General features: G+C 42.1%; 1 protein-coding gene across 1 annotated transcript in view; it reads left to right on the forward strand.

Annotated features, from left to right (window-relative positions):
* Positions 1-801: 801 nt before the first annotated feature.
* LOC103511608 (CD109 antigen) overlaps positions 802-15,615 on the forward strand; it is a gene marked incomplete at its 5' end in the record, with an annotated part of 40,249 nt that continues 25,435 nt past the window's right edge. The window contains 14 exon segments of the mRNA XM_017445058.2: positions 802-994; positions 2,500-2,724; positions 3,241-3,517; positions 4,371-4,565; positions 4,999-5,212; positions 5,656-5,839; positions 6,941-7,077; positions 8,599-8,863; positions 9,749-9,920; positions 11,168-11,312; positions 11,500-11,540; positions 11,872-12,121; positions 12,938-13,055; positions 14,768-14,960. Coding sequence (XP_017300547.2) covers positions 802-994; positions 2,500-2,724; positions 3,241-3,517; positions 4,371-4,565; positions 4,999-5,212; positions 5,656-5,839; positions 6,941-7,077; positions 8,599-8,863; positions 9,749-9,920; positions 11,168-11,312; positions 11,500-11,540; positions 11,872-12,121; positions 12,938-13,055; positions 14,768-14,960 — 2,609 coding nt within the window.

The raw sequence follows: 15,615 nt of genomic DNA on the forward strand, positions 1-15,615 counted from the left end.
TTCTGCCTGGGTTCTTGAGGATATTTACTTATTCTTTTGTTTTTACAAAGCGCGGTTTATCACCTTACTTTTCAAGGTATAAGTACTAAAATTACCAGAAAGATTGTCCTATTGTATAGGGTTTCTTTGTGGATGGTTCGTTTTGTTTTGTTGTGTTTGAGTTGTTCTAGGATTGCCTCTATTATATTCACATCCTCTATTTGCCAACGTAATTGCTCAGCTTTGTTATTCACGAGATGATCTCACGCTACTGTGACCACTCAACTTAGTTTTATTATTATTATTATTATTATTATTATTATTATTATTATTATTATTATTATTATTATTATTATTATTATTATCATCATCATTATTACCTATTATTTTAAAAAGGTTTGATAGAGGGTTTTACCCCGATAGTGACGGGGTTTTATCCTCCATTCGGCGACAAGCTACCTGCCTACTCATATTGACGTCACCCAGACTGAGTGAGGCCGGGAGAAGCCAGCAGCAAACGATTTCCCAGATGGTCACCCATTTAGATACTAACCACGCACAACGTTGCTTAACTTCAGTGATCCATGGGGAACTGGGTGTAATAGGTATTCAACTTGCTATTTTCACGCCGCGCGCACTGGCTTATGTATATTCTCAACACTTCCGCCAGCAGGATACGTATAGCCGCTGGCTTACGCCAAAAATCTGTGTTAGCTCTCGGTGGTTTTATTTTCATTGTATTTTTACCGTTTGGACTCGGATAATAATAATAACCCCAAAAATCTGGCGGCGCTTTAACTCCTCCGCTATTTCTGATTTCAGCTACTACACCGTGGTCGCTCCCAAGGTGCTACGTCCCAATGGCGAGTACCATGTAGCGGTATCTACCCAGGCTGTCTCAGAAGCGACCCAAGTCAGTGTGGAGGTGGGAGGTAAACAGGATAGTGGCGGAGAGTTTCGGACCAAACAACTCCTGTCTGTGGATCCGTTCAGCACCAGGATAGTCAAACTGGATGTAAGTATGACCTGGAAACTTCTACTTTCTCTGTGGCGTATAATATCTCTAGTAGTGCTGCCGAACTTTCTTGACTTGGCGGGGCGGAGCTCTACCGCACTCCTTAATACAATAGTTCTGGAATTCAATAGTTCTGGGTACCTACAGTAACACTTGAACACTTGATTAGTGCCACCTAAATCTATAGATCACTCTACTACCTACTCTACATCAGTAATGGCCGATCTTAGCACTGAGAGCTGTCAAGGGATTTCTTTGACGTCACCCATTTGATTTACACAGGCAAGTATTTCCTGAACTCTGGATTAACATTGAAAACTCTGTGGTAAGATCGGTCATAAGTGAGTCGAGTCGTGACAAGAAATGGCCATTTTCTCGTTCTGAACCCTGTATCGTCTCGTCAATGTCGAGATTTCGGTAAACATTTCTCGTCTTGTAGCATCGTGCCTTAGGTAATAGTTAAAAGTGGTATACATAGACCTCTATTTAGGCTTAGGATAGACAGATAGACACTACACATCCTGTACCTCCTAAGTACCGTCGAAGCTTCTAAATCCCCCATTGTTCAATCTTTTATCTGGGTTAACAACTTAAGACCTAGCTAGCTAGGCATATAAAAAATATATTATATACCTATTCAACTAGGTATCTCTAAATACCTCGGAGTCAGCGATACATTCCCTGCACCTGTTGAGGTACTCAACATTACAAGCATTTACTTTACAAAATCATCGAAGCATTTGTAATAGAAATATTACAGTTCTACAAAACACACACGTTGGTATTTATCTATGCTCAACGGAGCATTAATTCCTCAAGTTCTTGAACGGATGAACGGTCTGAACTCTTATTAAGGGGTTCCTACTTGATTTGGAAAATCCGACAGTTCTCTGGGAAAATAAAGTCCCCGTTGTGCTGGAGATGGTTGTATTTTTATCCACATCCAGCCTAGTCAGCTTGGGGGGTAGCGCGTCTGCCTTGTAAGCGATAGATCGCGGATTAGATTCCCACCCCAGGGTGAACTTTATCCTAAACAGATAAGGTTTGTTCTCGGAACGGTTGACTTTCTCCTATCCTATCCTCCTCTCTTCGGGGCGATGAAACCTCCATTTTTATCCACATCCAGCCTAGTTAGCTTGGGGGTAGCGCGTCTGCCTTGTAAGCGATAGATCGCGGATTAGATTCCCGCCCGAGGGCGAACTTTATCCTAAACAGATAAGGTTTGTTCTCGGAACGGTTGACTTTCTCCTATCCTATCCTCCTCTCTTCGGGGCGATGAAACCTCTGTTATTACAGTTCCCTCTGTAATACCTCTTGGGAAAATTCTGGCAACTCCTGTGCAATATTAAATGCCGAAAATCCATGAAACTATGTTTCGTGTTAATATGTATATGCCGGCCGGTAGGCGCTTCGAACCCCTGACGTTCGCGCGCCTCCGAGCACGCTTGATTCAAGAATATTGCCCGGTAATGTGATGTTCCTCCTTTTGCTCCTCCCCTGTTCAGATTGGTGATCTAGGCCCTGGTCAATACAACCTGACGGTCAAAGGTTCTGGCTCGCTGAACTTCTATAACTCCACCGGTTTGGTCTATGTGCACAAGAGCTACTCGGTGTTCATCCAACTGGACAAAGCCATCTACAAGCCGGGGGACTTGGTTCGATTCCGCGCCATCGTCCTGAATTCCCACCTGAAGCCCAGCGTCACGGGTGCTTTGGAGATCTTCATCACGGTAAGCTTTTGGTACTATACATACCATACATACATAGTTTGGATCACGCACATTTTTGATACGTTAATAGGTTCCGCGAAAAACAAGAATGCTCTTCACTATGATTGGCTCAGAAAGGGTTGTTATTGTTAACAACACTTGGTGTCCTGATGTAGCCAATAAGAACGACAGAAAATGCAGATAAATATTCCTGGTGAGTCTTTGTTAAATGTAATTAACGATTTCATCTGTGGTTATACACATAATTATTGACGGAGACCTCTCCAGGCGGACTCAAATACATGAGCTCGGACTCCAAATTCCGTGCTTCTTCAGTTTCCAAACGTACTATCCTTATCCTTGTCTTGTCCTTATCCTTGTCTGGTCATAACCCTTTTCCCTCTTCCAGGTAGACCTGACGACAGGTACACCTGATCAGGTCTACCTGACAGTGCGTGTGCGTGTGCTCATCAAGTGTCAGAGTGTCACGTCTACATAATAGTGATTGGCTGGCCTAACCCTTTTGCTCTCTTTCAGGACGGCAAAGGTAACCGCATCAAGCAATGGACCCGCGCCCTCACCACGCGAGGTGTCTTCTCCGCCGATCTGCAACTGTCCAAATCCCCGGTCCTCGGCGACTGGAACATTACGATCAATGTTCTCGACCAGAAGTTCACCAAGCGGTTCACCGTGGCCGAATATGTTCTGCCCAAGTTTGAAGTCAACGTCAACGTGCCGCCTCATGCGACGTTCAAAGACTCGAAGGTCGTCATCAGCGTGAACGCCAAGTATACGTATGGAAAGCCGGTTAAAGGTGAGTCGCTATGCCTAGCCTTTTTTAACACAACTAGCCAGTCTAGTTAGCTTCATTGGTAGTGCCTCAGCCTTGTATCAAGTTAAATCAGACAGTCAACAATCTTTTGGTTGTCCTCATCTGTCTCAGCCAGCCTAGTTAGCTTGGTTGGTAGCGCCTCAGCCTTGAAAGCGCTAGGCCTCGGGTTCGATTCCCGCCCGGGGCAGATTTTCTCCTCATCGGATAATGTTCGTTCTCGGAACGGCTGGTTTTCTCCTATCCTGTCTTCCTTCTCTCTTCGATTTCGGGACGATAAGACCTTAGCAGTAATAAATTGCGATTAATTTTCCAAACATTTTAAAGAATTTAAAGAAATTTGTGTTTTAATTTTAGGTATTAAAAACTAAAGACAGTTTATTTAAATTTCAAATTATAATACCTATCTACAGTGACATTTTATACTCTGTTTTCATTCTATTTTTATTATAGTAAGAACTTTCCTAGAGTTTATTGTCAATGGCCTCTTACATGTATGATGAATGAAAGTTGAAGTTTCAAACACCAAGTCTCAAACATAAACCTCTTAAAAAAAACCGACATAACTCATATCATCTCATGACCTGACTGCCCTGACTTCAGGGAATGCCAACACAGTGAGACAAGTATCATGCCTGATGCCTGTCTCACGAAGACAAAAAAGAAAGGAATCTATGACGACCCAACACGAAGAAACGACGAAATTAGGCTATAAATGTTATACGAGCATCACTTATGAGTTAGTTATGAATCATGGTAAAATAAACAAAACTAAACATCCTCTAAGATCCTTTATAAGGCTCCAGTGTTGATCTCCATGAACCTTTCCCCTCGTCAGGCGAAGCTACCATCACCGCCTACCCCACCATCTTCAGCGGAGTCATCCAGCCTCTCTTCCAAACTCCGGTGCGCAAGGTCGTCCCCATTGATGGCAAAACCGTGATTGAATTTGACGTCGTCAAGGAATTGCAACTGACGGACGAGTACGAGAGGAATATCCACTTCGACGTGGCTGTGGAAGAGGCTCTTACCGGTAAGTTTTGTATTACTTTCCTTTTTCTCAAGGACGGAAAGTAATATTCACTGTATAACTGCTGGAGTCTTTATTGACTGGGATTTTACCCACACTTCACTTCCTCACTCAGTCTGATTGGGACTGGGAAAAGCCTGTACGCGATTTTCCGTCGGGGTACTAACCATGCGCAACGTTGCTTAACATCAGTGATTCATAGGTAACTGGTCCATTCAACGTGCCATCACCGCAGGCTCTCAGATGCTGAGCGTCCATTATCCTTCTTCATGATGGATGCAGCTCTGAAGTAGGTAATGAAGTTACACTATAATTTTATTGAAGTTAAGGTACCATTTTAATCAATCCTGAGGGTATGATGAAAAGAAAGGTCAACAGGACACTTCGAAAACTGTCACTTCACAGTCCTCAACTCTTTCACACTTCTATCCCTCAGGCCGGCGACAGAACAACACGGGGTCCGTCGTTTTCCACAAGCACAAGTACAAGATGGACCTGATCAAGAGCTCTGAATATTTCAAGCCCGGCCTCAAATACACGGCGTACATGAAGTTGACACATCATGACGGAACCCCGGTCACGGACAACAACAATATGGTTCAAGTGAGACACGGGTTTTCGTACGATGAGTCCAAATATGAGGCTAACCAGTAAGTAGGACCGTTGAGGCGCAAGAAGTAGGACTTTTGAGGGACCCGGTATTTTATATCTACTGAGTCACCCTTATTGTACACTTGTTGGTAACTTTCTTTCTCTAACTGAGGTTAAGTTCACGCTAATTAAAAACATTACCCTGTACAATTGTACATGCATAGGCTGCACCATTAACTATTTCACTGTCTAGCTAGGCAAAACTTGGCATTGCCTACTTCAAAGCTTGACCTTTACCCTGATTCTATGGATTATTCATCAAAACCTCAGCACTCTTTCTCAACTGACGGCCTAGTACTTATACGTAACTAATTGAAATAAAGAGGTGTCAAAACTTTTGCTCATTCCATCATTGACATAATGACATTTATCATTCATCACTTTATCAGCAATCATGACGGTATTCTTAATAACGTCCTTCAACTTTGTCCTCTCATTTCAGATACAAACTGGATAGGAACGGAATGATCAAGCTCGTCTACTATCCTCCTGCAAATGAAAACGTGACCACGCTGGGAATCGAAGCCGAGTACTTGGACATCAAGGAATGGTTCTCGACCATTTCCGCCTCTGAGTCTCCAAGCAACAGTTTCATTCAGGCAGCCCTTCTCACGCAAAACCCGAAGGTAAGAAGACCTTGAGACAGAATGTCCGCCACTCACGATCAGACGGTCTGACAGACCTAGGTCTGTCAGATGGTCTGAGTGGTTGGTGTTCACTGATTTTCATCCCTTGATACTCTATTTCTAGTTTGGAGATCTTTTGCTATACATATTTCTGGACATGGTCTTCACTTGACTGGAGTGGATTACGGACTATAGTAGTGGTCGAAATATATCAACTCGTCTGTCCTTTTATCTATAGTCTTGTTTATTAACGTCTATTAGATAGGGGACAGTCCGTAATCCACTCCAGTCAAGTGAAGACCATGTCCAGAAATATGTATGATTGTTAAAGTCTTTGGTAAAATCCAATATGAGTGTTTTTATTTTATTTTATTTTATTTAATTTAATTAGATACTTAGTGTATATAACATTATAATTCTATGTTGGCACACTATAATAAATCTAAATAAAAAAATTAAATACTTAACTTAATTTTTTCTGTTATGTGAAGTACATGTTGCTTTTTTTTTAACTTAATAAATAGAAAACTCTTGACTTTTTGTTTTATTAAACAAAATTGATCTTTTGCTAGATTTGCTCAGGACAGACTTGGTCAGAGGATGTTTAGAAATACAAGAATGGGACAATCTAGGATTTTAGGGTAAAAGACTCATAGCAAAGACCGTTCTAGGAACTACACCTAAGTACTCTCAGTGTAACTTCATCAGCCGTGGTTTTATCCCAAGTTCTTTACGCCCTAATATGCTTGAGTCGAAACGGACTTTATTGTCTCAATGAAATGTGGACGTGTTGAGAAACTGTCCCAATTTAGGAAAAATCGTCGTAGAACATCATCGTCTTACATCTCCAACATAAGTTTGGACCCAGCTTTAGCGAATTTCTAAAAGGTGGCGTTCCGATCCTAGCGGCCGGGTCGCGCGACTTCCATTACAAACTTCCAGTCGAACAAATTATTACAAAAATAGTATTTTAAATCACATGAAAACCTCACGAAATCGAATTGTTGGTCTTTACAGTTCTTGGTCTCATTTCTGTTACTCGTATTACCTTACTCCTCACTAACTCTATTGAATTCCTGTATATCCTGGTGTTGGTTACAGGTGAACAAGGACGTAGAGCTTGAGATAAACTCCACAGCTCCTCTCAAATACATCAGTTACCAGGTTCTAGGTAGAGGTGACGTCATCATGGCCGATACTATCACTGTTCCTGGCAACAAAATGAGCACTGTTATCAGGTAAGAAGAGGTTTCAGAGATCATTTTAGATGAAAGTCATGAAACTCATAACCCTCAAATGATGGAACTGTAAAATTTGCTAGGCCAATACATGCTAGATTTGCTAGGTGTAATTTTCCATACGACCCTAATGACAATGATTCAACGAGATTCCGCTGCACCCTGGGATACCCTGACCTCGCTACCCGCTTCAAGTAGTTACATAATTATCAAACGTCCCGGGAGGAGCGCGAACGTCAAGAGTTCGAAACGACGCCCTTCCCCAGTTAGCACGCAAGCTTACATCCAGGGGCTTGATTTTGACAGGATTTCTAAGTCTAACGTCTTAAACTTAAATCCAGTCCGAATCCAACCTCAGAGATCCAACCTGTTCTTTAAAATGAATTATCAACCGCACATCCAACTGGATGTCAAGGCCGGATATGGGCTTATTTTCAATGACAATCATCCAGCGAAATTATCACTCGCGATGCAAGTTTAAATCCAGCCAGACTTGACGTGCTAGTGTATTTCCAGCCTTTATCCAGCCTCTGAGATCCAGCCACACGTGATGTCAGCGCATGCGCAGAGTAAAACACGTCACCGGCTTTTTTTTTTCAAAGTCAGCCATATTGCGAAATTGCGATTAATTTTCCAAACATTTTAAAGAATTTAAAGAAATTTGTGTTTTAATTGGTATTAATAAAAACTAAAGACAGTTTATTTAAATTTCAAATTATAATACCTATAGTGACATTTTATACTCTGTTTTCATTCTATTTTTATTAGTAAGAACTTTCCTAGAGTTTATTGTCAATGGCCTCTTACATGTATGGAAGTTTCAAACACCACAAATATTTTTCGTTATTATTGCATTCATGTTCATGATGAGGATTGAGGAATGATTGGGTAAGTTTTATTATGTTTTAATACCTAGGTAAGGTACCTATTGCCTAGGCATAGTTTGTAGGTGTAGCCATAGTATAGTACTTCCACAGAAAAACCTCAGTTCTCAGTATGAAAGATACCCATTTGGATAAAATTTCTATCATGGAAACTGAACAGATAAAGGAAGATGATTGCTTTTAGAAGTGTTCTAAAAAATGTAGTTTAAAGTGGAATCCAACTATGTAGTAAGTGGATCTAGACTTACAGACTGGATGTCATCCAACTTACACAGGTGAATTTGTAAGCTTGATTCGAGCCTTACATCCAATCGTGTGTGCTGACTGGGATCCTATACTAACACGAAAAAGTGTTTTTAGTTTTTCGGCATAATACTCGTTACGTACTCGTATTACGTGATATTTGCATGAGTCCTTTCACTTCTTGTGAGAATGCCATGAGAACAACTATATTAAAGAGACCCACTGAGCTTCTTAGCTTTAGGCTTCAAATATTTGTCAAATTCGGCACAAACTACACATTAAAGCGCCTAATAAGAATTTTAATTTTCTTTAAAAATATTGAAATTGATTTTAATTGCCCCATAATGCCCCATAAGTACATACCTACTTACCTTATGTATTCCTTTGCTTGCAGATTCCTCGCCACCTACGCCATGGCCCCCACGGCCCACGTGATCGTTCAGTATGTCCGCGAAGATGGCGAAGTGGTGGCCGATGGCCTCGATTTGGAACTGGAGGGCGGCCTGCAGAACTTTGTCTCGGCCAATGTCAGTCCAGACGAGACGGAACCTGGCTCCAATATTCAGATCAACTTGGAGGCCAAGCCTAACTCGTATATTGGACTGCTTGCTGTCGACCAGAAGGTGCTACTGCTAAAGACCGGCAATGATATTGGCAAGGTAAGTTCAGCTGTGGCCTCTAAAGCAAATTTTTATCAGCCTAGCCTAGTTGTTCGGTAGTGCGTCTGCCTTGTAACGGCTAGGCCGCGGGTTCGATTCCCGCCCGGGGCAGATATTATCCTGAACGGATAATGTTCGTTCTCGGAAAGGCTGGCTTTCTTCTACATATGGGTTGGCGTGCTGTCTTACCGTTGGCCAACAGTTCCCCAACCATATAACCATTTCCCAACGATGGACCAACCATTCTCCCAACGATGAGTCAACCCTACGATTTTCCAACCATCGATGTTGTTAGGGATACCTGTCAGCTGACTTCTACGACTGTGTCTTGGGCACTGCTTGGACTACCAGTGTAAAGACATTTTCAGTCCTCCTCAGGAAGGATAAACTAAATAATAGTGCTTAATAATAGTTTAATAGTGCTTATTTATACTGCTCGAATAGGACTGAAAAGTCCTTTTACTCCAGCAGTGGGCTACTACTATTATTGTGGTCAAATTCTCAAATTATATTGAGGATAAAATTCCATACCTCGGCTGGGATTGAACCCACGCCCTCCTGTTTACCAGGCGAGCGCCTTGACCACTACACCACCAATGTACCCACACTTTGCAAGTGAATAACTGTGCCAATAAGCCCTTGAGTAGAATAACTTACCACCTATTAATTTACATTTACCTTTTTTTCTAGTTAAGCAAGGTTTTTTTTACTGAATTGTTAGTTGTATGTATTATTCTTTAACCCATCAAACATACGAGACCTTGTTTAGACTGCTGGGGTAAAGGGACTTTTCAGTCCTATTCGGGCAGGATAAACAGGGTATATTCTATTCTATTCTATGTAGGCAAGTCTATTTCACTCATTTATCCACCTTTCCCTTCACAGGAGGATGTGATGAGGGAGTTGAGGTCCTACGACGAGACAGACACCAGCAAGCTCCCTCTGGTGGAGAATTTGAGAGAGCGATATCCTGGCTCATTCACCGCTCAGGCGACTTTTGAAAAGGCTGGAGCCATCGTGATGACCAATGGATATGTACATGAACGAAACCCATGGGGTAAGTCAGGAATTTCCACTCTTTCCCGGCCCCACTCGAGCTAGGTATCCGTATTCAAACAGCAATTTCCCTCAAGGCTAGGGTTGCCTTACTTCTCAGCCACTTTGGGCTTTTTGTGTACAGGGAAAGATGCTTCTCAGGCTGGGTGAGGTTTATGTGAGTAGGTGGTTCGTTTGTCGACGGATGAACGGTAAAACCTTCTTTCGTGAGAAGACCTCAGGTGTTAAAAGTAACGTGAAACCCTTAATTAACACTAGGGGAATTTTAGAAATCAGCAAACCTTGGTTGGGAAGTCGCATATCAAGGAAGATTTTCCGATTATTTAGGACTATTGTTGTTTAATATCAGCTTGGGAGTGAAGTACTCGTCTCTCAGGAGGTCGCGGTCTCAATTGCCGGCCAAAGCACGGCTCATCAGTTCTGTTATTTGAGAGTTTGATAAATTTTAACTGAGGCAAATGTCTAGTATTATTCTGCTTTTCAATTGGAGGTTCTGGGTTCAAATCCCAGGACAAAAGCTACTGTAAAATATAATGTAGCTCTAAGGAAGCTTTTTACAAGCCCAACGTTTAGCCTAGTGTTGTCCTATTCCATGTGTACAGGTACTTAACTTGAAGGTACCCTTATGTCTGTGTAACATTTGTAACACTAACAGGTATTATGTTGTATAACCAGGGCCGACTAATACACGTAATTTCATAACAAAATCGCAACTAATAAAACAACTCGCCCTGCATTAACACAGAATAACAAAACCATAACACTAATCATCAAGCACAAGATGGACAATCATTCAAGTTATCAGATGAGACATACTCTATTGATGAAAAATTATTCTCGTTTCGTTTTTCCCACTTTGAGGCGCTTCTTGATTGACACGAAAAAATACTTTAATTACCAATACAATACAATAGTACGAGCACCAACCAATCCACCTACTACCGCATTTCATCATCGCCCTGCATTTTAACACTAACACAATCATGGGAAACATGATATTTTTTATTAACACTTGATTGTTACTCTAATCCACGACTCAAGCCCACAGACTATCAGTATCTACCCATTTTTTAGACGCATAGGTAATAGACACCTACATGAAACTCTATTTCGTGTTATTAAAGGTCGGGCGGCGCTTTGAACTCTTGACGTTCGCGCGCCTCCCGGCAAGCTTCATTCTCTAGACTAGACCATAAAATGACTATGACTAGCATGCGACCTGACTGTTCTGTCCCCCACCTCCTCCAGTGTACTACAAGTCCCTGAACGACCCCCCGGACGACATGTTGGATGGCGAGGAGCAGCTCCTATCGCAAGTAACCACGTCCGTCACTCAGCTAACCGTACGCAAACACTTCCCGGAGACGTGGCTCTTCCAAATGGAGGAGACAGGGTAATGAAGGCGAATACCAAACGGATGTGTGAACGTTTTGCATGATGGATGAGTTAACTTTTGCTTGGTGGATAAATTGCATGATCCAAAAGTTAACATTGCATGGATATTTGTTAATTTGAATTTGAACTCAACGTGCATGGTTATTGATTAATTTAATTTTGCACTTTTTTCTCCTTTTCACAAGCTTCTTCCTTCCATTTATTTTCTTCTCCTTATTGCTTGCGTGCTTCTGATTCTTTGTTAACTTTTGTGACTACTTGCATGTTTCCGCTTGCTTTTTTTTCTCCTTTTTTACTTTTTTTTATCGTCTGTGGTGTTAGGTGTTGACAACTTTTTGCCGAACTTTCCTTACACTTTTTTATACTATACCTATCTATTTGGTTTTGCTTTTGGTTTGGTTTACTTTTTTTGGTAACGGTCTCCATTTGTGGCGGTCGACGGTCCTAACCCTCCTGATCTAACCTAATGCCCCTTCACTCTCCCACCTTCCTCTTCTTCTTCACTATCACGTTTCACCATTCTTCTCTTCTCTCTCCCCCTGTGTGTTTCTCTTCAGCCTCTTTCACAAGCCGGGGCCGCGCCCTCATAGCTGAGAATCGGCCCAAGAACCGCCCCCTCCCCATCCCGGGCGTGTCCACCCTAAAGCCTGACCTTGGGCCGGCCGTCACCTATCGGCCCGTAACAAGACCGCCACTGGCCGGCCCCTATGCGTTCTCAAGAATCCCGGCCCCATTCTGGAGCGGACCTCGAGTGTACTTGGATCATGACATAGATCCCACGTGGCTATTTTCTAACTTGTCTTCCGGGTAATCTTATATTGTACATACTCTTTTGGTGTGTAGGCTGTGATGGTTTCATTGGGTGCGTTTTTTCTAGTCCATCCAACGAAATCGTAGCACCTTCCCGTCGCGCGATCATATTAAATTATTCAATCATCTCTGATGATGTTTCAGGACGAAAGTGATATAGGTACGTACATATTTATTCCTACTTGTACGGTCTCGGCTGGATTTTAGAAAGACGCATTCAACGAAACCGTAGCTTTTATTAGCTTTTATTTATTTTCTTTTTATTTTATTTATGTTTTATTACAAAAATGGGACATAATATAATGTTTTTCAACATTCTATGAATGGAAACAGAATTAGGACCTTGATTTTTTTGTCTTCAGTTCTTTGGTTTTCTGTACACTTTTTTGCATGCCCATTGCCAAGCTTGTAAATACCTATTAGATGTCAATTACCTTTCATTCTCAGATTAATTGTTTTATTTGAGTCTTTTTACTATGTACATTTATTTCTTTTCAATGTAGATAGTAGGAAGATAAAACTAGATATCAGCCTTGTTAGTTTGAAGGTAGCGTAGCCTTGTAAGCGCCAGGTCGCGGGTTCGATGCCCGCCCGGGGCGAACTTTATCCTAAACACATAAAGGTCGTTCTCGGAACGGCTGGCGTTCTTCTATTCTGTCTTCCTTCTTTCATCAATTTCGGAACGACAAGACTTCCGTTGTTACAGTTAACTCTATCAAATCTCTTGGAGGAAAAAAATATTGTTCTATCCTTTGTCCATAACTTTTCCCTGTGATCACCCTGCTCATATTGATCTATAATTATTTCTTTCAGCTTTGATGGCAAAGTTATGGTCAACGAGAAAGTACCTGACTCCATCACATCCTGGGTACTATCTGCCTTCTCTGTAGACTCCCTGTATGGTCTCGGACTCATGGATATGCCTAAAAAGGTAAGTTTTTTGTGTGCGTTTTCCCCTATTTTTCTTCCTCTGCTCCTTCCTCTTTACGTCACTGTATTAATGCCAGTGGCGTAGCGTGTATGTATGGCGTGTATGGCGGCCATACAACTCAAATGTTCACTCTAATGCCCATAAATATTAATGGCATGTACTGTGATGGGGCTTGGTAGACCTGTGCATGAGCCCTACACGCCCTACACTTGAATTTAGACCACGCTACGCCACTGATTAATGCGAAGATTTTTAGTACCGAAGGAAGGGCGGAGGTTTTCACTTTCACCCTACATGCCTTCTTCCTATTGGCCCATGTACCGTGAGGGAACACGTTCATCCTCTTGTACTACCTAAGTCACATTACATTGTTGACTTACTCATTGATTATATTCATGTCAAGAATTGCCATTCAGGACCACATTTGGTTATCTCCATTTCTCACAAGAAATATTGGATCTTGGGACATCAAGATTTTGTTCATAAACGCATTCAAAAATGCAATGTTTGTTTCACAGGAAACCCCAAGCCAATATTCCCGATCATGTCAAACCTACCGAACTTTCGACTTCAAGATTATCAAGCATTCCATGACGTGCAAGTTGCGTTGATCAAGACTTCAGGAGGTGTCTGCAAGAGACCGGCTGTTAAGTGGTGTCCACACCCAATTCGGTGGATTTGGTTCAGTTATGAAACCGGTTGTTTCATGGTGGGGAGAATGTCGCAGCCCGCCTCGAGTGTCACCGGCCTGCTTCCAAGTTTTCCATTTTGCAGCCAACATTATGTACGCGCTCTGAGATTTTTCCCGAGCTTCGTTCAGTTCAAAATTAGGCTTCGAGGAAACCACAAGTTTTTCTTCGTGTCTACATTTTGTTCTCAATAAAGTCCATTCCTTTCATTTCTTTGTATTACACAATTCACTATTCAGAGATGGAAATTGTGGAGAACCTGGGTTGTTTTCTATGTAAGATTATATTTCAGTGTTGAGTGTTGTTGTGAGCGCCACACCAACTCACCAAATACCTACGCGCAACGTTGCTTAGTTTCAGTGATTTATCGGGAACTAGTGTAAACGTCCTATGTACCGAACAGTTTCGTCCGAGACTCCGAGTGGTATGCTGTGTCGTTTTGGCAACCCAAATTTTGGGCAGTCCGTCACTAAATTTTATTAATTGTTTCTCTCGCGTTGCTTCGAACGCTTGACGTTCGCGCGCCTCCAGGTAGGCTTGAATTTAACGCCTTTCTTACCTACTTGGTGGTGTAGTGGTCAAGGCGCTCGCCTGGTAAACAGGAGGGTGTGGGTTCAATCCCAGCCGAGGTATGGAATTTTATCCTCAATATAATTTGAGAATTTGACCACAATAATAGTAGTAGCCTACTGCTGGAGTAAAGGGACTTATCAGTCCTATGCGAGCAGTAAAAATAAGCACTATTATTATCATATAGGTAGGTACCTACGTAGGTAGTGTTTACATAAAGCGGAACTTTGAGCAGGGATGTTTGGTATGTGGATTTCTCGTGAATTTATTCAAGTAGGTACCTACCCAATTGCCCTCACGAGGCTGAGTGTACCCCGAACTCCAAGCACAGAGCCGGGAAAATTTCGAACCCGGGACCTCCGGCGTGCAAGTTAAGTATGATACCCACTCGGCCACGGAGGTTGCTCTTACTATCTTTCTTACATTCGCGTTGTTTCGACTTACCCTCCTCAGCTGCGGGTGTTCCGTCCGTTCTTCATCTCCCTGGACCTCCCCTATTCTGTCATGCGTGGTGAGGTGGTCGCTATACCAGTGGTAGTGTTCAACTATCTATCTCAAGACTTAGTGGCGGATGTCACCCTGGAGAATGTGGGCCAGTTTGACTTCGCCGACTTTTCCAACGAAGTAGACGCGGCTCCACAACCGAGTAAGTACTCCTATGAGAATTTTGTGATATCTGACACAAGCAACAGTGCATTACCGTCTCAAAAGCCCTAATCCCGCAAAAAATTAGTAGGTAGGTCATTTAACTTTTCCTTGAAATTTGATTGGATTGATTTCCCAGCTAAGCTATCGTTCAGGGTAGGGCGTCTGCCTTTTAAGCTCAGGGTCGCGGGTTCAGATCTTATCCCAAGTCACCCATCCGAAGACTAACCACGCTCAACGTTGCTTAACTTTAGTGATCTCTTGTGAGCTTGTATTCAACGTATGGAGTTTTGACATCTCCACTCAATGGACATTCAATGGAGTTTTGACATCTCCACTAATTTCATTCGTAACACAATGGATAAATCCCTATGGAAGTTTTGGCATCTCCACTATTCAAGGTAAAATCGTTTTGTTGATCGTGTAAACGTAACTTTGTGTTAGTTCAAGAAATAGCCGTATCATACCAGTAGCGCTAGTGTTGGATGTGTTGGCGTTTTTTTAGCAACGTTGCCAGCTGTAGCATGCACGATAATTCATTTTGTAATTTGCCTGTGTTAAATTTTTATTTTATTTATTTTTTATCTAAAAATATTGCAGTACCTAATTTCTTATGGTACGGGCTGAATTTGAACCTTATTTTTCAAAATCGTCTT

This window comes from Diaphorina citri, unplaced genomic scaffold (genome assembly GCF_000475195.1).
Source record: "Diaphorina citri unplaced genomic scaffold, Diaci psyllid genome assembly version 1.1 scaffold731, whole genome shotgun sequence".
Lineage (NCBI taxonomy): Eukaryota > Metazoa > Arthropoda > Insecta > Hemiptera > Psyllidae > Diaphorina > Diaphorina citri.